Source organism: Paroedura picta, chromosome 5 (genome assembly GCF_049243985.1).
Source record: "Paroedura picta isolate Pp20150507F chromosome 5, Ppicta_v3.0, whole genome shotgun sequence".
Taxonomy (NCBI): Eukaryota; Metazoa; Chordata; class Lepidosauria; order Squamata; family Gekkonidae; genus Paroedura; species Paroedura picta.
Window position 1 is genome coordinate 16,668,984 of NC_135373.1, and position 22,330 is coordinate 16,691,313.

The 22,330-nt window shown below is 51.3% G+C and overlaps 1 protein-coding gene across 1 annotated transcript; it reads left to right on the forward strand.

The window, feature by feature from the left end:
- Positions 1-124: 124 nt before the first annotated feature.
- On the forward strand, positions 125-22,248 carry LOC143837154 (cytochrome P450 2B4-like). Its single transcript, XM_077336680.1, has 9 exons — positions 125-576; positions 1,482-1,644; positions 4,266-4,415; positions 14,420-14,580; positions 15,559-15,735; positions 16,001-16,142; positions 16,255-16,442; positions 20,185-20,326; positions 21,406-22,248. Exons 1-9 carry the CDS (start codon positions 397-399, stop codon positions 21,585-21,587), a joined length of 1,485 nt encoding a protein of 494 aa, XP_077192795.1. The 5' UTR covers positions 125-396; the 3' UTR covers positions 21,588-22,248.
- The last annotated feature ends 82 nt before the right edge of the window (positions 22,249-22,330 follow it).

Sequence of the window (22,330 nt, forward strand, 5' to 3'; positions counted from 1 at the left end):
TCGGGGGTTAGGATTTGGGGGTGTAGACTGGAGGGCAGGGGCCTCCTCCGTGGAGCGCAGGGCCACCTCCCAGTCAAAGCGTGCTTCCCCTCCCGGGCGCCTCGGTGTCTGGGGTCCCACCCCCTCGGGCAGCTCAGCCGGGAAAGCCTCCCGGGCCGCCCCCGCAGCCTGCCTGCCTGCCTTGCAGGACGCGCGTCCCGCGCCCCAGGGCTCCGTGCGCCCCCCACTGGTGCTGCGCGGGCCTGCAGGGTCGGCGGGGGAGCGGCGCTGGCTGCGGTGCCCTTGGCTCCCCGGAGAGGCGGGCGGGCCAAGCGCGGGGCGCTCCGGGCGGGCGGCGGGCAGGGCGGAGGCGGAGGGGCGGCGCCAGGAAGGCTGGGCAGCGCGGGAGAGGACACCATGGCGGCTTGGCCGGAGCCCTTCCTCGGCGCCCTCCTGCTGCTGCTGCTGCTGTGGCTGCTGCTGCTGCGCTGGGAAAAGGCGCCGCCCGCCCCCCTGCCGCCGGGTCCCACCCGCTGGCCCCTGCTGGGCAGCCTGCTGCAGCTCCCCGGGCCCTCCTTGCTGCACCGGTTCCTGGCGGTGAGTGGCCCGAGCTCCCCTGGAGGAAATGGCAAGGGACCCATGGCATCAGACCCTTCCCGCTTCCAATCCTGCCCTGACACCAGCTGGGGCCGGAGTTTGGCGGACTCAGAACTAGGCCCACTCCTTCTCCACAGGCAATCAGCTGGGAGACCAGTTCTCTCAGAGCTCTCTCAGCCCCACTTACCTCACAGGGTGGCTGCTGTGGGGAGAGGAAGGGAAGACTTTGAGACCCAGGTAGTGAAAAGCAGGGTATAAAGACCAGCTTCTTCAACTCCCCCCCCCCCAGTGCCCAGGGGGCTGCTGCGAGATGCCCCCGTGGTCTCCCTCCTTGTTTGCTCCTCTCCCATTAATAGTCTGGGTGGGACGATGAATGCAGGGGGGGCTCCGCTGGCTGGAGAGGCTTGGCCGATCCGCTCCTGACTTCCTCCCCCACAGGCCTGGACCATAGCTCGACCCCCCCCCCTCCACCAAACCAGAAGGCAGGGGAGGTTAAAGGGTGAGACTAGGCCAGTGAGCTCCAGTACCTGCAGCAATGCCCTCTGCGCATGCCCCAAGGCATTCTTCCCTGTCATGACTTCACACATCCAGGGGCTGCCCTGCCAGCTAGAAGTGGGAAGTCCCACTCAGTTTAGTGGACCTGCTCACGGCAAAGACTGACCGTAGACAAGCATTCCTGACCAAACGTTTTGGCGCCAGACTCTGGAAGACAAACAGTAACTCATTCTTTCCATTTTCCCTGGAAGAGGCTCAGAATTCGCTTCCTCCTTTCAGGCCCCCTCTGGATTAAAAAAACCCTCTTTGGAACTGTTTGTAGTTTTGACAAGGGCTTTGTGAGCAGCAAGTAACTAAAACGGAGCAACTCGGCTAACCCTCCCTTCCCTCTGCCTGCCTTGGCAACCCAGCTGCGGGAGAAATACGGAGACATCTTCACCATCTATGTGGGGCCCGTTCAAGGTGTGGTGCTGTGCGGGTACGAAACACTGAAGTCGGCGTTGGTGGATCAAGCAGAGGCCTTTGAGGGGCGGCCAAAGATCCCCACGATAGAACGAACCAGCCGGGGCTACGGTAGGCAGATCCATTGTTAAATGTGTCTTGTGTGTCCTTGATCCTCATTAGGGGTACATGATATTGGGCATGGACAATCCAGCATGTAATAAAAGCTTTTACAAAATTGACTTTGTTGACACCTTGCTTTCTCCCAGTGGGATCCTTTGGTTTACCCTGTCAGGTAGGACATAAGAACATTCAGCTGGAGTTCCTCCCATTGTTGCCCCAACCAAGCAATAAGGCAGAGCATCACTGCCCTAGACATAAAAACATAAGCGAAGCCATGTTGGATCAAGCCAGTGGCCCATCCAGTCCAACACTCTGTGTCACACAGTAGCCAAAACCAAGGGCCATCAAGTGGTCCACCAGCAGGGTCAGAACTCCAGAATCCCTCACCCTGTGCCCCCTCTCCAGAAGACAGAGCATCACTGCCCCAGACATAAGAACATAAGAGAAGCCATGTCCAACATTCTCTGTTCCACAGTAGCCAAAACCCAGGGGACCTCAGGAGGTCCTCCAGCGGGGCCAGAACTCCAGAAGCCCTCCCATTGCAGCCCCCCATCCTCAAGAAGACAGAGCACCCCTGCCCCAGGTAACGTGACTAAAAGGCACTGTTGGAGTCTGCTCCAGATGTTTATCCAAGGTACGTCAGCCTTAAAATATCACCCTGGCCCAAGGTCACCGAGCAAGATTCAAGGTACAGTGGGGATTTGAACCTGGGTCTCCAAATTCTGATCTAACTAGGGTTGCGTGCTTCAGCTGCTTCGGCAATCACCAAAGTGCACAACTCTAGATCTAACCACTGCACTGCTGTATCTCAGTTCATAGAATGTGGGGCATACTTGTTTTTCTAGGGCCTGAGACCACAGCATATTGGAAGTATGTCTGTATGTCACCAGTTTTTTAAACAGTGGAGGGAGCAAAGACTATCCTTGGTTTCCAAGCAGGGAGCCAGCCCTGTTAGGTGGGTGGGGCTGTGAGAGCTCTAAGAGAACTGCTCTGTGAGAACAGGTCTAAGAGAACTGTCACTGGGGCCTGACAGAGCACCCAGCTGGCTGCATGTGGAGGAGGAGGAGGGAATCAAACCTGGTTCTCCAGATTAGAGGCTGCTGCTCTTTAACTACCACGCCACGCTAGCTCTGGGGGCGCTCAACCACTCAGGAAGGGCTGGAGTCCCAGGACTGGAAGGAGCCCGTTGTCAGAACCCCCTGGCTCCAAAGTGGGAGCTGATTTCTGTGGCCAGGTAGGTGGGGGGGGGTGAATGCACTCTCCTTTCTCCCTCTCCCAACTCAGTTGCCAAGCCTCTGTCAAGTTCCCAATAAGCAGATCCGTTGTAATCAAGAAACCTCTTTATTGAAGAAAATGGCGTTTCCCTTGCTACAACTAAAGAGCAAAGCTACAAGCATACTTTTATGTTGCCATCACAACCCCTCCCCTCAATCTGAATCTTGACACGCTAATCAATGTGCCAGGCTCTCGATCTTTCCGGACCAAGTATCTGAGACTAGATGTGCGTAAACCTGTAGTCACTACAAGCGTTCCTAAGAGCATAGATCAGTTTAACAAGGTGGAAATGATAAAACACCTGCAAAAGATACAGCAAGGGAGAGAGAGCTGTGGGAATCTGCCACGCAATTAAAGCACAGGATAAAAACAGGTCAAAGAAATGTTGCTTGGCCCCAGAGGAGCGTGTCAGGCCTCAACAAAGGCCAGAGCCTTCTAGGTCCTGGCCCCCACCTGGTGGAACGAGCTCCCTGAGGAGGTCAGGGCCCACAATTCAGCAGGGCTTGCAAAAGGGAGCTCCTCCACCAGGCATTCGCTTGAGGCTGACTGACTTTGAACATCTGCTGGGCCCCCTCTCTCAGACGCCCTTCCATGACTGTTCAGTTCAAACTTTATTACAGTCATTCAGACCAAATTATACAAAGTTAATACATAAAAGACCAAAAGAATATGGTCATTTGATATAATGCAATTTAAAACAGATCATAAAATAGAACTTAAAACTACGCTACTTTGGAGCATCGGATTTTTATGGCGGCGGCACAAAACGTAGCCAGCTGAGTTGTCACCTGGGGGGACTCATCACTTAGCAGCCTCTTTGCTCGATCTACATTATGATCTGGCGACTTTTTAAGGAGTGGTTCAATCAAGTAGCTACGAATGTCTATATAAGCAGTGGAACAATATATGCTCTCTTGTATCAATTTCGCCACTCCCACAAAAACATTGTCTCAGTGGAAGGGGAATGTTCTTATAGCAACCCTCTACAAGAGCTTCCATGACTGAACAATTTGATCTCCCCACTGTTGTTGTTATTCATGTTGTGTTGTAATTGTTACCGATAAATTTTGATGTTCTATTGAAAATTGTATAATGTTATAGATTGCTATAATGTTCGTGTAAATTTATGCAACGTTCCATGTAAACTGCCCAGAGCCGTAAATAAATGAATGAATGAATGAATGAATGAATGAATGAATGAATGAATAAATAAATAAATAAATAAATAAATAAATGCATGGAACGGGTCAAAAATCATAAAATAGGCCAAGGAAACATTATGGGGCAAAATTATGAAAATATGCAACCAGGAACCTGACACGGGTCTTATGGGGACCTCTCTCTGCCCCCTCAAGGGATTGTTTTCAGCAATGGGAAGACGTGGAAAAAGATGCGCCGTTTCGCTCTCAGCACCCTTCGGAATTTCGGGATGGGGAAGCGGCCCCTTGAGGAGCGGATCCAGGAGGAAATCCAGTTCCTCGTGGAGGAATTCCGGAAGACACAAGGTTTGGGTTGCAGAATAGCTTAAGCAGCCCCCAAGTGCTAAAGGAGGCATCTCCACAGCTTCAAAATACTGGGACCTTAAAGACTTCCAGGTGCATTTTTGCAAAGCAGAAGCACAGTTGTTACTTGGGGATGCACAGGCCACATCATGAAGCCCGCCTCACCTTCCTGTGTGGGATGAGGAGGCTGTGACAAAGGTAGGAATTGCTGAAGCCATGTCCCCTAGCCCCTGCTGGCCCTCCTGGCAGGCGGTCATGAAACCCTTCTCCATAGTTAAGAACCTCAGAAGAGCCCTTCTGGATCAGACCAGTGAGGGTCCATCCAGTCCAGCCTCCCGTCTCCCACAGGGGCCAGCCAGTTCCCCCGGAGGTCCAGCCACAGGGCAGGGAGGCCAAGGCCTTCCCTGATAAGAATATAAAAAGAGCCCTGCTGGGTCAGACAAGGGAAGGTCCATCCAATCCAGCCTCCCATCTCACACAGGGGCCAGCCAAGTCCCCTGGATGGCCAACCACAGGACATGGAAGCCAAGGCCTTCCCCTGACATTACCTCCTGACTCTGAATGTGAAGGTTCCTATTAGTCACCTATGCTAGTGGCCACTAATAGCCCTCTCTTCCATGAATATTTAATCCCCTTTTCAGGCTGTCTTTCTCCTTCAGTGGGGGAAGTCCTCCATACTGCTTGGGTCATGCCTCCTACTGCTCCTTGCAGGGTTCTGCAAATCAGCATGCCTTCTGGGAGCGTGGTAGGCTGACCCCTCCAGGCCTGTTGTCCTACATGCTCCGAGCAAGTTGCTGGCTTCACCTGAAACTGTGCAGGTGAGATTTCCCTCACCCCCTTTCTGGCTGAGCGGGGAGGGGAAGATATCACCTCATCAATTGGAGGCAACCATGTCTCTTCTACCTGAGAGATGCGATGCCCCCGGGCAGAACACAGCCGCACCCGGGACTAGCAAGAGCAGGCTAATAATGTGTTTGTAGCAGGAACTGTGGCTGGGCTGTGAGGTGGGGCAGCGGGGCCCCTCTTTTTACAAACCTCCCTTGTGAGAGCAGAAAATATGGCAACTGAAGGCAACACTAGGGTGCCGTTTCTATCCGCCATTTTAGCTCCCTCACTGGCGGAGTAGGGGGGAAAGCAGTGGCAGCCTTTATGGATCCCACCGTCATCAGCTGCTCCTCCGCAAGCCCAGATTGTAGCCACTGGGTGCAAGAAGAGATGTTACAGTCCCTCCCACCCTCCTAAAACAGACGGAGCGAGTCCAGTTCTTCCCCCTCCCCAAGTGAAGACACGGGTGCTCCAGAAAGAGAAAAGGATCCCTTTTAAAATCTAGATGAGAGCAGCCGCCTCCTCTAACAGGAGACCAAAGATACATCACAAAAAGCACAGAGATACCTGTCAACATTCAGGGGCAGAAAGGGAGTCAGCAGCTACATCAGTTACGGTGGCTTCTGACAAGGAGGATGGGGGATGGCCAGGGACGGATTCTGACTCCAAAGAAGTCTCCTCCAGACTTTTTTCAAGCAGAATATTTTCAAACTAGATATTAAGCCCACTGTAGAAGAAATACAGCAGGCGCTAGAGAATGGGGAGGCAGACTGTAGGCAAAGAAGGAAGAAGAGGAAAGGAGGAAGGGGAGGGAGGAAAAAGGGCAAGGGGTGGTTGAAGGGATACATAGAAGGGTGAAAGAAAGGAAGTAAAGGAGAAAGACAGGAAGCAAGGGAGAGGGAGAGACAGAGAGACAGGAAGGAGATGGAGAAATAGAGGAAGTCAGGAAGGAAGAAAGGAAGGCAGGCAGAGAGGTAGGTGAAAGGGGAGGGGACAGGGTATGTGTGAAGGGTGGGGGGAATTGCAAGGGGGGGCGAATCGCGAGGGGGAGGTGGCGAGGGAAGGAGGGGTAGAGAGGAGTGTGCGTGGGTGTGTTGGGTGGGGGAAGGGGTGGGAGAGCATGATGGGTGGGTGGCTGTGCGTGTGTGTGTGTGTCTCTGGGCACAGGGAAATGGCGGAGGGCCGATTGCGGAGGGGGTGGCCAGGGGGGGTTTGGCTGGTGAGGCTGTGTGCTTCTGTGTGTGTCTCTGTGGGTGCGGCGGGGCGATCACGGGGGGCGGCCAGGGGGAGTTGGCTGCTGAGGCTGTGTGTGCATGTTTGTGTGTGTGTGTGTGTGGATGCGGGAAAGCGGTGGCGGAACAATCGCGGGGGGGTCGGCCAGGGGGGTTTGGCTTCTGAGGCTGTGTATGTGTGTTTGTGTGTCTGGGTGCGGGGAAGCGGCGGTGGCGCGATGGCCATCAGGAAGGGACCCCAGGCAGGAAAGGAGCAAGGACGGTGCGTCTCCGACGTGGCATCCCTGCTCCTTTCGTGAGGGCAACGGGAGCCAGTGGGAGGGACTCACCATCGGGGAAAGCTGCTTCCCCTTATGTGCAGTGAGTCCCCGGCTGGGGAAGGTGAGGCTGGGCCAAGCAGCCAATGGGGAGCCACACTTTGCATGGCTCCCCATTGGCTGCTTGTCCCTGGAGTGACATTGGAGGGCCCAATCAGGAGCCGCCTCACGATTCCTGATTGGGCCCTCCAAAATTTTATTCCGGCTTTAGGGCTTACTCTTTTATTTATTCTGCTCCGCAGGAGCAGTTAAAGATAAAGATACTATAGAAAAAGGTCACTAAACGTCTCGATTTTGAGGAGGAGATTGTGAACAGTTCTCCTTCAGGAAAAACCAGGAGATCAGCTAACTTGAATGTAAGAGGTTTCAAGAAACCTCCCAATAAGCTGACAGTATGTATGAATAATAGAATCATAGAATCATAGAGTTGGAAGGGGCCATACAGGCCATCTTGTCCAACCCCCTGCTCAACGCAGGATCAGCCCTAAGCATCCTAAAGCATTCAAGAAAAGTGTGTATCCAGCTTTTGCTTGAAGACTGCCAGTGAGGGGGAGCTCACCACCTCCTTAGGCAGCCTATTCCACTGCTGAACTACTCTGTGAAAATTTTTTCCTGATATCTAACCTATATCGTTGTACTTGAAGTTTAAACACATTACTGTGTGTCCTCTCCTCTGCAACCAACAGAAACAGCATCCTGCCCCCCTCCAAGTGACAACCTTTCAAATACTTAAAAAGGGCTATCTCAACCTCCTTTTCTCCAGGCTGAACATTCCCAAGTCCCTCAATCTATCTTCATAGGGCTTGGTCCCTTGGCCCCAGATCATCTTCATCGCTCTCCTCTGTACCCTTTCAATTTTATCTACGTCCTTCTTGAAGTGAGGCCTCCAGAACTGCACACAGTACTTCAGGTGTGGTCTGACCAGTGCCGTATACAATGGGACTATGACATCTTGTGATTTTGATGTTATGCCCCTGTTGATACAGCCCAAAATGGCATTCACCTTTTTTACCGCTGCATCACACTGCCTGCTCATGTTTAGTTTACAATCCACAAGTACCCCAAGGTCTCGTTCACACACAGTGTTACCTAGAAGCGTATCCCCCATCCAGTAGGCATGCTTTTCATTTTTCAGATGCAGAACTGTACACTTATCTTTATTAAACTGCATCTTGTTCTCATTTGCCCATTTTTCCATTGTGTTCAGATCTTGTTGAACACTGTCTCTATCTTCCAGAGTATTTGCCAGTCCTCCCAATTTGGTGACATCTGCAAACTTGTAGTCCCTCCACCCCCTCATCTAGATCATTAATAAATATGTTAAAAAGTACCGGGCCGAATACCGAGCCCTGAGGTACCCCAGGGTACTCACCTCTCTCCAGTCTGATGAAACACCATTAACAACAACTCTTTGAGTGCGGTTATCTAACCAATTCCCTATCCACTTAACTATCTGAAAATCCAGATTGCAGTCCTTCAACATCCATCAGAACATCATGGAGAACCTTGTCAAAAGCTTTACTAAAATCCAAGTAAATGACATCAACCGAATTTCCTCGATCCAGCAAACCTGTTACTTGGTCAAAAAAGGAAACCAGGTTGGTCTGGCAGGACCTGTTGGAGACAAATCCATGCTGACTTCCTTGGATCACCAAATTGTCCTCCAGATGTTTGCAGATCACTCCCTTTAATATCTGCTCCATTATCTTCCCCACAACAGAGGTCAGACTCACTGGTCTGTAGTTTCCCGGGTCATCCTTCCTCCCTTTTTTGAAGATTGGAATAACGTTTGCTCTCTTCCAGTCTCCAGGACATCTCCAGTCCTTAAAGAGATCCCGAAGATGATGGACAAGGGCTGTGCAAGTTCTCTGGAAAGTTCTTTGAGCACTCTCGGGTGCATTTCATCCGGACCAGGGGATTTGAACTCATCCAGTGATGACTTTGAAGACGTTATGAGAGCTGAGTGGGCAATTCCTGGCAGGGAAATATCTTTGCATTCTGTAGCCAGATGAAACCACGCAGGATCTAAAAATCCCATCAGTTGATGCTTCTGTCGTGGTGATGTCATCAGGAGCAGTAATAACCAAAGATGGAGATAACATCCTAAAAGATCCTGTATACCAATGGTTCTCAACCTGGGGGTCAAATAACACTTTCACAGGGGTCACAGCAGGGCAAACAGCTTGGCCGGGGAGAGGGGCAGTGGCTACAAGATACAGTTTGTTCAGCCACCGCCCCCAACAAATTTGTGTCATCCCCTGTATTGAGAGAGGAAATGAAAGCCTCTTTAGTAGAGGCAGCTATTCCAACATCTCAGAGGGGCAAGGGTGTATATTCTATACTGTTCATTGTGCCCAAGAAGTCAGGAGAATGGCGGGTGATTCTGAACTTAAAGGAACTAAACCTATTTGTCATAAAACAGAAGTTCAGAATGAAGTCCCTTCGTTCCATTCTACAGGCACTTTAGGTCAACGACTTGATGACTTCCTTGGACTTGAAAGAAGCCTACCTGCACATTCCAAAGCATCAAACTTCCAGACAATACCCCAGATTTGCTTTCAGGAACAAACATTACCCATACAGGGCTTTACCCTTTGGACTCTCTTCTTCCCCAAGAGTTTTTATCAAGGCGATGGTGACCTCGGTCGCATTTCTTTGACGAAAAGCTGTCCACATCTACCCTTTATTGGACAACGTTTTGCTGAGGGGAGAGAATCTCAGGGAAACCCAGAAGAGTATAGAGGTGACAGTACGCACACTTCAAGAACATGGATTCTTGATCAACATTCGGAAGAGCAATCGGACACCATCCAGAGTAGGGTTATGCGCTTCGGCCACTGCAGCAGCCATTCAAGCCCGAAGCAGCCAGCATGTGGCATGGGGGGAACAGGCGGTGCCGACGGCAGTACACCAGTCAGCGCATGCAGCAGGTGCAGCTCTGCGCCTGTATGTGCCAACTGGCGTGTTGCCACTCCCCCGCGCACTGTGGTGCTGGCCGCTTCGGGCTTGAACGGCTGCTGCAGCGGCCGAAGCACACAAGCCTAATCCAGAGACCTGATTCACTTAGGTACTCTGATCAACACCAAACAAGCAAGAGTCTTCCTGACTTCAGACTGGGTGATGAAGGTGAAGGACATGATGTTAGAGGTTTGCAAGACAAAAAAGGAAGTGGTCTTAATGCTCTTGGCACAACTGCTAGGCCTCTTGATAGCAACCATAGAAACAGTTCCCTGGGCAACTGCAACAACTGCAATGGACATTACTACCGTTTCAACATCATATCATCAAGAAAAGACACAAAATGACAAGGGAGCACAAGAGCCTTGATGCTACACCAGGAGGCAGTGATGGTCTGCCAGTGGGCCATGTCCAAGGAGTGAAGGCCCAGCATCTTCAAGGTACCCAGAATGTGATGGCGGATCAGCTGAGCCCCAAGGATGTGGATCCGATGGAGTGGTCAATCGGCGATCAAGTGTTCCAGAAGATTGTCCTTTGCTTCGGAAATCCAATAATGGATCTATTCGCCACAACAAAAAACAAGGAAGTGAATAGATTCATGTCCAGGGTTCCGGGAAAGGGAACAGAAGGCATAGACCAGGGGTAGTCAAACTGCGGCCCTCCAAATGTCCATGGACTAGGTTTCCCATGAGCCCCTGCCAGCAAATGCTGGCAGGGGCTTCTGGGAATTGTAGTCCATGGACATCTGGAGGGCTGCAATTTGACTACCCCTGGCTTAGACTCTCTTCTCCAGAACTGGCCAAAGGGACCAATTCGAATGTTGAACAAAATCAGAGAGGATCTGGCAACTGTAATACTATTGGCACCATGGTGGCCAAGGAGACCATGGTTCTCAGACTTAATACAACTATCGGTAGAGAACCCATGGTGGACCCTGCCAGTGACTCCGGATCTGTTAAGCCAAGGACCACTTTGGCACCCAGATCCTCAGTGGTTAAAAATGACGGCATGGAAATTGGTAGGGAAGCGCTAGTAGATTTCGGCATCCCCAAAGGGATTGCAGATGTAATGTTTCATGCTGGACGTCCAGCAACCAGGAGAATATATAACTATACCTGGTTGGCTTTTAAAAAATGGGCACAGAATCGCAATTTGTACCCCATGAAGCCGTCTTATAAAGATATCTTGGCATTCTTGCACAATGGTAGAAGTTAAGTTTTAAAGCCTAATATGCTGAAACGTTGGATGTCAGCCTTAGCAGTGAGTTTTGCAAACAATAACTGATTAGGAAATATCTCAAAGGGGCAGCTCAATTACCTACACCTGTCCAACATAGATTTCCGACATGGAACCTCTCAGAAGTGCTTCAGGCACCTTCGAGACATCCATTTGAACCTCTAAAATCAATAGAGTTGAGGTACTTAGAAAGTGGCCTTTTTATTGCGGTGATAACAGCAAGAAGGGTGTATGAACTGGGTACCCGATCAGTTGCTAAAGATCGCTGTATTTCCGTAAATGTTCTGTTGTGTTATGTACAAATCCTCCCTTTGGGCCAAAAGGCAATTCAGGTTTTCATTTGAACCGACAAATAGTGATTCCATCCTTCTTTCCAAACCCCTCAGGGGAGACGGAAAACAATTGGCACAAATTAGACGTCAGAAAGCGTTTGAGGTGTGATATCAAAAGAACTCAGGGCTTTAGATTAACAGAGGCCTTATTTGTTGCCTACAGCACAACTAACATAGGTAATAAGGTATCAAAGTCTACAGTGGGTAATTGGATAAGACTGTGTATCCAACAGGCTTATGATTCACAAGGGTTGAGCTGCCCAAAGAATATCACGGCACACTCAACAAGAGCAGCAGCCACCTTGGCAGCCGTTGATTGAGGAAATTTGTCGGACAGCAACATGGTCCTCCTTTAGCACATTTGTGAGGTGTTACAAAATTGAAGCTCAGGAGGAGGAATTGGTAACCTTTGGCGTACAAGTCTTAGAACAGGTGTCGGGCTGAATCTGTAAGACATATCTTATCCAAGTTCCTCTTAATATTTGTGACACTGGCCTGGGGATGGAGCATGTCTGGGGCACCTGAGTTGGAATAGAGCCAATCAGGGTGTGGCCAGCAAATTGGCCTGGTGCTGACAACTCCCACCATCCGTTGCCAGCTGCTCGCCCCTCACCTCAAACGTGTGCCTGGCTGCCTGACCCAGCACATCTGCAGCTCTCTGCCAGTCCATCCATGCCACAGGACACCCCGGGCCCACTACTGACAGCCCAGCAGCAGCGGCGCCTTCCAATCTGTCCATGATCACCGCACGCTCAGGCTACCCACCCCAAAGAACACCCTAGCCCGACCACCGGTGGCGTGGAGGATGGTGCGTCAACACCGGAGACCCACCACCCCATCCTGCCAGCCACGTACCAGCCCCACATGCTCAGGGCACACCTCTAGCCATGCTGAACTCTGGCCCATCGCTCTGCCGAGCGCCCAGCCCTGTGTGCTTGCCGCCCTCCTCTCAATGTGCCAAGGACCCTCTACATCCTCCGCCAATTTCAAGATCGTACAAAGCCTCAGAGTCCAGACTTCAAAGGAGCCATTCTTGCCTGCAGTTGGGAGAGAGTGGTGCAGGTGTGTCCCTCCTGGGCTATGGGTTACGGCCAGCCCTTACCAGCAACTGTTTGTATTCTGGAGCGCAGACAGGCAGACCAGCATCAGTCCTCTGAGTCTGGAAAGTGCAGGAAGATCTAAATAAATATTTACAGCCTGTAAATAGAGAACAAGTAAATGGCTGGAGACACATGGTAACTGAAATGACCTTTTGGCCTGGCAAATAACCTTGGCCTGGCAAATAAAAAAACAGTATAAAAAACCTTACTAAGGTCATGACTGCTGTGCATAGAGAGTCTTCCTCTTAGGGTTGCCAGCTTCCCTGTGAGGCTCGCTGCCCCACCTCCCTCGTGGGGAGTCTGCTATGGGCAGAGAAAGGGAAGACGATTGGAAAATGCTTTGAGACACCTGAGGCCTGCTTGGGTCACTGCAGCCCGTTCCCAGTTTTCTCAGACCTCTCACAACCCCACATACCTCACAGGTTGACTGTTGTGGAGAGACAAATGGAAAAGGTGTTTGTAAACCGCTTTGAGACTCCTTTGGGTAGTAAGCAATAGGGTACAAAAATCCATTCTTCTAAGGAGCAATCATGAAAGAAGCATGTGGGCACATAACATTTTATCAACAGTGAAAAAATGGAAAAGAAGGAACAGGGTGGACACCTGTGTACTGTCACTACCCCATGTGTATTAGGGCAGAGGGGCATTTCAGTGTCTGTGGCCTAATTCAGTGGTCCGCAACCTTTTATAGGCTGTGGACCGGCGGCAGCAGGGAGGGCGATTGCCCGGCCGCGCATACCTCGCATGCACATGCGAGTTTTCGGCCGCGCATGTGCGGTCCCGCTTCCCTATCCCAGCCCTCCCACAGTAAGAAGCTTGCCGGGCCACAAGCTTGCGGGGAGAGGGAGCTGCGACCCGGTGCCAGGCCCGGTGGTTGCGGACCAGCGGCCTAATTCACACAAGAAGGGAAATGACGCAGAACTGGGAGGAATTGGTTGCCATGTAATCTTCCCCTAAGAAGAGTCTCCAGTCTGATTTTCCCTTCACATATCTGAGGACATGGCTCTGGAAAGCTCATCTGTAACCACTATGCCACAATTCCCGAAGGTCGGTCCTCTCCCACACTCAACGAACATTTCACACCACAGGTTCTTGAAACCCATATCTCCACACCCATACCCTCATTTGCCACCATGCCACCACAACCTCCCAAACAACACACACATTCAACCCCATGCTTTTACAGACTGGACAACAAATCCCCTTCCTTTTCCCGCTGCCAAGCTCTAGCACCCATTGTATTCTTGGATACAACGGGCTTTGCCCCTAGTATATATATAAAAGCCTACCCTATGTAGCTTGGTTACATAACCAGTATGGAGGACTTTGCCCCACTGAAGGAGAATGAAATGCAGACCTACCTGAAGGTTTCTTCTCTTTGGTGGGACAAATTCCTCCAATATATTTTACCCTAGTCAATATGTTGTGTTACAAAAATGGTGAAAAGCAGATATGTTATGAAAAGGGGTTGGTTTTCATGTTACTATTGCTGTTAATGTTTAAAGTTCAACCATTAATGAAGTTAAAAGAGTCATCGAGTTTATTGGTTGGAACTTGGCTATTCCAGGCCTGGAGGGGCCAGCCTACCATACTCCCAGAAGGCTTGCTAATTTGCATAACCCTGTAAGGAGCAGTAGGAGGCATGACCTAACCAATATGGAGGACTTCGCCCCACTGGAGAGAAGACACCTTCAGGTAAGCCAGTGTTTTGATTCCTGCGGCCATCACTACATCCTCTGGCAGCGAGTCCCACCTTTTACCTCAATCTCTGTGCCAAGTAACATTTCCTTTCCTCTGTCCTGAGACTACCAGTTCTCCCCCCTTTCTGGAGGACTGTTTGTAGAGGCCTGGAGGAAACTGAGCACCCTCTGAAAGGGGCCCCAGAACGCCCCCAGAAGTGGGGGTGGGAGAAGTGGCAGATAGGTCCCTAGAGCTCCTGCCTCCCCCCAACTCCGGCCACCAGTGTCATCGGCCAGATCCATCTTCCTCTCTCCTTTCCCTTGGCAGGCTCACCCTTCGACCCCACCTTTCCCCTCCGCCGATCAGTCTCCAACATCATCTGTTCGGTGGTTTTCGGTCAGCGCTTTCAGTACGATGATGAGGACTTCCGAAAGCTGCTGGACCTCATGCAGGAGAATTTCCGTCAGATGGAGTCCGTCTGGGTGCAGGTGGGCAAAAATAGCAAAGCGAGGGGCGGAGACCCAGTGTTACTGTGAGAAAATCGACTCAGGAGGAGCAAACATTGGCGAGCATAGAAACATGCATTTGGAAGGGGCCTCCAGGGTCATTTAGTCCAACCCTCTGTAGGGTGCTGGAAATTCACAACTACCTGCCCACCCACAGGGACCCCCAATTCCATGCCCAGATGTTGCCCTTCCCCCCCCCAAAAAAGAAACAGAATCCCTGGCCAATCTGGCCTGGAGGAAATTCACCTTCTGAGCCCCAAGTGGCGATGGGCATTTCCCTGGGCATGCTAAAAAGGGCCACAAGAGCCAAGCTCGGACAGAGTCCCTCCCTTTCAGCCACTCGCCATCTGCCTGAGGTCACAAGATAAGCACCATGACTTCTGCCTCTGCTGTCCCATCTGAGGATTTGGGGGGCTCGGTGGCTGGTCCCCAACAAGACGAGGAGAGGTCGGTCGATGCTGCACACAACTGTATGAGGCAGGGAAAGCATGGGGCTTCGCTCATGTACTATGTGTTTGCTTTTCAAAGTATGCCTGAAACTCTACCCCCATGTCCCCTACTAAATCATGTGGTCCCATGCTGGCTTTGGAATAGGTCAAGGGCCCCACAGGACTGAACTCTAGATCCCATGCTGGATCTAGTTGTGGGGAGAGGATGTGGCCCAGTGGCAGAGTCTCTTCTTGGCATGCAGAAGGTCCCAGGTTCAATCCCCAGCAGCATCTCCAGCTAAAAGGACCAGGCAGGAGATGATGGAGAAGACCTCTGCCTGAGTCCCTGGAGAGCCATGAAGTGAGGCTGGAGATCAGTGGCAGAGCTCCTGCCTGGCATGCAGAAGGTCCCTGGTAGCTGCTTTGAGATTCCTTCGGGTAGTGAAAAGCGGGATATAAAGCAAGCTCTTCTTCCTTTGCATGTGGTTTCTCCCCTCCTTTTTAAATATTTTGGTCTGGTCTCCCCATGCAGTTGTATGGTGTCCTCCCTCAACTCATGAAATACCTGCCAGGCCCACACAATAAGCTCTTTGAGAACTTTGAGGAGCAAATGAGGTATGTGGCCAAGATCATTCAACAGCATGAGGACTCCTTGGACCCTGCATCTCCTCGGGATTACATTGACGCCTTCCTCATCCAAGCTCAGCAGGTATCTACTTAGGTAGACTTGTGTTTATTGGCCACCTTCTTTCCAACCCAACCTTAGTCTGGGTGGATTACCATAAAGGTAAACTTGCAAAAATTAAAATGCGAAAGTTGCAATTCAATTCAGTAAGTTTAAAAACATTAAAACAATTAAAAACTACATTTGCCCAATACCCTCTGTTAAATATGTTGTATATTCAGATGGAGACACGGACGGCCATCTGCCACTGAGACCTTCTGTCTGCACTTTATCCTCCCTTTGCCTACAGGAGACAGGGGACCCCGGAACTGAATTCCACAGGGAAAATCTCATCATTTCTGCCCTGGACTTGTTCTTCGCCGGCACAGAGACCATCAGCACCACCTTGAAATATGGTCTGTTGATCCTCTTAAAGTATCCTCACATCACAGGTACGCTGGGCTGCCTCTCACCTGGGAGGGAAACGGGGAGAGCTCCGACACAAGACAGGAAAAACGGGGCGTGATTGCTGTGACTGTTCTCTCCTGTCCTGCTGCCTCCCAGAGCGAATCCAGGAAGAGATCGAGCAAGTGGTTGGGCAGAATCGGGCCCCATCCATGGAGGACAGGCAGCGTATGCCGTACACGGATGCCGTGATCCATGAGATCCAGAGATTCATTGACATCAACTCACTTGGGGTTCCCCGCTCTACCACCCGGGACACCGTGTTTGCGGGATACACAATTCCTAAGGTACCTGTGCCGCTCAGTGCACTTCCAGGAAAGGGCTTTCAGGCCAAAGGCCCTGCCAAGGCCAGCATTTGGTTTCTAGTCATGGCCCGCCAGACTCTTCTAGGCGCTCACAATGCAACACCCACCCCTCTCGTGTGCGCCTGGGATGCACAGGTACACTGCCTCTTTGCACGGAAGTACCGTGTCGCTCTGTGGGCTTTGGGCAGATGTCTGTGAATGTTCCCCAGCACCATTTACAATAGGGGTTCCCAAAGTGGGCAGTACTGCCCCCCTGGGGGGGGGTGGAAGGATCCAAGGGGGCAGTGAGGAATTGGGGGGCAGTTTCCTAGCTCCTGCAGGTTAGTTAAGGTGATTTAAGCTGCTTTGCAAGGAGAAAAGCAGGGTATAAAAGCCAACTCTTCTTCATTCACTGTTATATAGACCAGTGGTCCCCAACCCGCGGACCGCTGGGCCGCGGCACCTTCTTCCCTCCCCCCCCCCCGAAGCGAGAAGCTCGCCAGGCCGCGAGCAAATCAGCCGCCAAAGCGGAGGGGCCGGGAGCCGCGGCTGCCGGCATGGCGGCGGCGCAAACACTCATGCGCGGACTGCCGCACACGCGCGTTTGCGCCCCTGCTGGGCGCAAACGGCCGTGCACGGCAGTCCTTGCATGCGCGTTTGCGCTGGGACTGCCGCGCGGGCCTCCGGGCCGCCCTCTCCCCACACTATGCCGCAGCGGTCCGCAGCGAGTGTAAGCTTGCGGACCGCTGGTATAGACGATGGACAATGTGTCAGTTCAAGTCTTTTGGGCATGTTAAGGGCATGCAAAATCTATTTCTGTAGACTATTTATTTAAGTATTTAGGTTTTTATAACACCCTTCCATACGGCACTGAGTGGTTTATATATAACATCATGAGGTAACTACATAGAACATTGCAACAAAGATAACAATCATAACATAACATGTCAACCAGAACAATATTTAAACAGGAACCTTGACACAGCTTTGGGTTGGCTGGATTATTCGTTCATGGGAGGGGATGTCTGGGGGGGCAGTGGGTGTTTTGGGGCTGGTCAGCCTCAAGCAAATGCCTGGTGGAGGAGCTCCCTTTTGCAGGCTCTGTGAAATTGTGGAAGTTTTGGCAGGGCCCTGATCTCTTCAGGGAGCTTATTCTACCAGGTGGGGGCCAGGACGGAGAAGGCTCTGGCCCTTGCTGAGGTCCGACGTGCTTCTCTGGGGCCAGGGAACTGCAGCCAGTTGGAGGTGGTGGGGCGATTGGCCTCCAAAAGTCAAGCAGGTACTTTATTACAACAACCACAATAACAACAATTAATTTTTATATCCCACCCTTCTCAGTTGCCTCAGGGAGGGCAACAGCAATAAAAACAAACGTAATAGAAATATACTAGAAATATAGCCCATTGCAGTCCGAAATACAATGGGCGCTAGCAGCCCCCAGGAGTGAGAGTGGGTATGGGGGGGGGAGTACCTGAAGTCCTTGCTGGAGTCCTGGTCTTTTGGCGGCGGCGAGCAGCTGGCGAGAACGTCGGAGGTGGGCGGGAGGGGCTTCTGCCAGGGCCGGGCCGGGGCGGCAGCGAAGGAGCGCCTGGGCCGGCCCCAGCAGAAGCGTGTGCCGTGGGTTCCCTCGGGCGGTGGCCTGACGCGGCGAGAGGCATTTTGCGCCTCTCGCAGCGTCAGGCCGGCGGGCAGGGCAGGGAGCCCCCGGCAGCCGCGCTCCGCGCGACTGCCGGCGGCTCCCTCGGGCGGAGGCCTGACGCGCCCGAGGCCGCTCCACCGGCCGGGAGAAGGCAGCCAGGCCCACCCGGCCCCCGAGGCTCTCTCAAGGCTTCTCCCGGGCCGGTGGAGCAGCCTCGCCGCGTCTATGACGCGGCGAGGCCGCTCCGCCGGCCGGGAGAAGGTGGCGCGGCCCACCAGTCACCCGTGGCTGTCTGTGCGGGGGAAGCAGGCAACGGAGATTCCCCATTGGCTGCTTGGGGCGGGATGGACACTCGGAAGGTCCAATCAGGAGCCGCTTCGCAGCTCCTGATTGGCCCCTCCGAGTTTGTATCCCAGACAGGGCCCGCCCTAACTCCTCCCACAGGGCCCTTACTGCTTTATTCAGTCCGTGGCGCTCCGCGCCACGGGGCTGTTTAAAGATTATTATAACGGTTTAACAATTAATTCAAAAGTACATAAGCATCTTCAAAAATAAAATAAAAAAACATTCCCATACAAAATCGATAATTATTCCCTCCCAAAAAAATGGAACGATTGGATGCAGCCAAAGCCTTTGTTTAAAACAAGTCCTATGAGTTACGGTGCCAACAATCTGTCACTGTGGTGTCCAATGTATCCTAAACAGGGATTTTTGTCTGAATTAATCACAGTTAAAGATCACTTGAACACACCTGAGGCTGCCTTATATAGAATTGGACCTTTGATCCATCACAGTATTACAGGGGTGGGCAAACTGTGGCCCTCCAGATGTCCATGGAATGCTGGCAGGGGCTCATGGGAATTGTAGTCCATGGACATCTGGAGAGCGACAGTTTGCCCACCCTTGCAGCATTGTCTACTCAGACCGGCAGTCGCTCTCCAGGATCTCAGTCTTCTGTGTCTCCTTTCCCTGGAGATGGCAGGGATCAAATTTGGGCCCTTCTGCAAGCCAAGCAGAGGCCCTCCCACTGAGCTACAGCCTGTCCTGTCCGTAGAGACTGCAGGTGAAATCTTCAAGGTCGTATTCTGTTGCTTTGGCAAAGCAGGACAATTTTGCTCCTTACTCCATTCGTGGGCTTTATGAGCCGAGTCTGTAATCTGTTTGCCTATTGCCTGGGGCTGGAGGCTTGCTTTTGTTGGAAGTGCCCTTATTTGGGTTGTGAAAGAGGGAATTGCTCCCAGGGCTCTATTCGGCTACTGGACATTGGGCAAGAAGCACCAGGGCTTGTGCAGAGCCTGATTCCTGGGTGGCCTGATCTAGTCTCCCTCTGGGCCCTTCACAGCCGAGCTGAAGAGTTAGAAACTTGGTTACATTTTCTGGATTCTGAGATCCCTGGATCTGTGCTTTCGAAATCTCTCTATAGGAAGTGCCTCTGAATTAACATTCTTCAAACTGTCCTGTCTTTAAGAGCCTTCATTCAGGCTGGGGCATCCTGGATTGAGTCAATCCTGCAGGCAGAGGGAGGGGCCGAGCACCAGCCACCTTAAGAATACGTCGCTTTTACTGAGAAGAGCATCAACTCTGTCAAGAAGAGAGGAGAGAGAGAGTCCTGCCTAACTGACTAACTGCTGTGAAAGAAAGCATGGAAGCATGCGCGAAGGAAGCATGCGCGAAGGAAGCATGCGAGAAGGAGCAGGATACAGGAGGAGATTATTTGTAAAAATATTGCTGCCTTCTCAGTCAAGCCGGAATTCTGACTTTTCATTAAAAACAATTTGTTAGTATCGTAGCTAGCTTCTCTGGTTAAAAGTAGGGATAAAAATTTGGTCCAAATACATGAAATGGGCAACACAATAAAGCATGCAAAGCAGATTTTTTACAATTATGTCCATAGGGGGAAATTCTGTAGGCGTAAGGAATATTATGAAATATCCCAGTTAGCAATGCTGAAGGTAAAACATTGAACCCTGCTAACCTAAAAGCTCTTCTCACTGGACTCCAAGGTCGATCCAATAAGACTAGCACAGGCTTAGGACTATCCCATTTCATAGGGCGGGCCCTCGTGATGCCTTTTCTCTTTTCTCCCCCTGCGGCTCCTCTTGGAAGGGCACCATGGTTCTCCCGCTGCTGAATTCTGTCTTACACGACCCCACCCAGTTTGAAGCACCGGAGACCTTTGATCCGGGACACTTCCTAGACGAGAAGGGCTCTTTCAAGAAGTCGGCGGCCTTCATGCCATTTTCAGCAGGTGAGTGCTGCGTAAGGACACCTGTTGCTAGGGATGCAGCCAGTGTCCTTCCACAGACGGATGGGAGCCCCCAGGAAGCCCCTGTGCTTCGTGACTCAGAGACTTAATGCAGCCTAAAGGCACCCAAGAGTGCTGGGCAGGAATGTGTCTTATCACCTGCTTTGTTGACTTTAACAACTACCTGTGAGGTGTGTGTGGTTCTTTCCCCTCTGGATCAGATAAATCCACTGCCAATCTCCTGAGGCCTCTAATCTGGCGAACAGGGTTTGCTTCCCTACTCCTCTTCCCCATGCAGCCTGCTTGGGCCAATCCCAGTTCTCTCAGAGCTCTCTCAGCTTCACCTACCTCACAGGGTGCCTGTAGTGGGGAGTGATTGGGAAGGTGATTGTCAGCCACTTTGAGACTCCTTCATGTTGTGAAAACTGTAGTAAAAAAGCTCATCTTTTTTCTTCTTCCTCAAGGTATCCTTTGTTTTTCCCCATTGTTGACTGTCAGCAGCTCTTAACCTTTCAATTCTTCCGTTGTTCTTCTGATCAAGCATTGAGAAGGGGGTTGGACTAGATGGCCTTTAAGGCCTCTTCCAACTCTAGGATTCTGTGCTTCTCATAGGCAGCTATTTTTACAGCAGGATTTTGAAAAGGGGGAAGGTACAATACATTCCAGAATCCTTCTGAAACTTCTATTTCTTTCTCACTTCTTCTTGAATTTTTAAACTCTCTATTATTTTTGTATGTCGCACCATTGTTAATAGGTTTTCATTGATTCAATGAGTTGCTTTTTGTATTATTTATTTTATTTAATGTGTGTGTGTGTGGGGGGGGGTAATTCCACCCCAAACCGTGCTTGTGCATGGCCTTGCCTGGGTTAGCACATGCAGACTCCCCTCTGGAGTGGTTGGCCAAGCCAATCACTTTAGTCTCTAATAATACATCAAAGTGAGTTTGGGGATGCTTCTTCCTGGGGTGCAGCTCAAGGGGGAGAGAGGAAAGGAGTGTTTCTGACAAGCCGAGGGGCTTAATCTGTGGCCTTAGGGGGCGGGAGAAATGACAGAGCTGTGCTCCTTCTTTCTGCCATTTCAGGGAAGCGCTCCTGCCCCGGAGAAGGCCTCGCTCGGATGGAGCTCTTCCTCTACTTCACCTCCCTGCTGCAGAACTTTGCCCTCACGTCTCCACTCTCCTCGGAGGATCTTGACATCTCCCCAGAATACAGCGGCTTTGGCAAGGCCCCACGCCAGTACCAGCTGGGCCTCCTCCCTCGCTGAAGTGTCCCCTGCTTTGTGGTTCTTTAGAGAAATGGGGGGGGGGAGAGAGGGAGAGAGAGAGATCCTCTGGGCATGACTTGAGTGCAGAGAGTTGCTGCTGAGCAGCCAAACAGGGAAAGCCACTCGCTGATGTTTTTAGAATTTCCTTCTTTTGGGCTCTGTCATAAAGAAAGGTGGGTTTTAATCAGATGAGAGAATGGGCGGATTTGTGACGATGGCAAAATTAACCAGTTTGTTGAATAGTCCCTCATGAAGAATTCTTAGGACGTTGGAACTGTTTCTTAGATTATAAAAAAAAAAATACTGAATATACTTTGACTATGTCTACTCATATTGCCAAGGTTGATTCAGCCTTCCATCCTTCCGAGGTCTGTAAAATGAGTGCCCAGATTGCTGGGGGGTAAACGGTAATGACTGGGGAAGGCACTGGCAAACCACCCCGTATTGAGTCTGCCATGAAAACGCGAGAGGGCGTCACCCCAAGGGTCAGACATGACTCGGTGCTTGCACAGGGGATACCTTTACCTTTACTCATATTGCATTATAATGATTCCACCTGTTGTGGGTTGAGAGTGTAGATTGCTATTGATTTTAATATCTGTTTTCTATTTTTCTTTCTTTTTTCTTTTTCAAATCGAATAAAAACGTGTACAAAAAAGAATAGTGGGTTTCCTGAGCGAAGGAGAGAGGAAATCTGCTATGCATGAAGTTTGCTAGAAATTCTGTGAGCATAGATGGTGAGA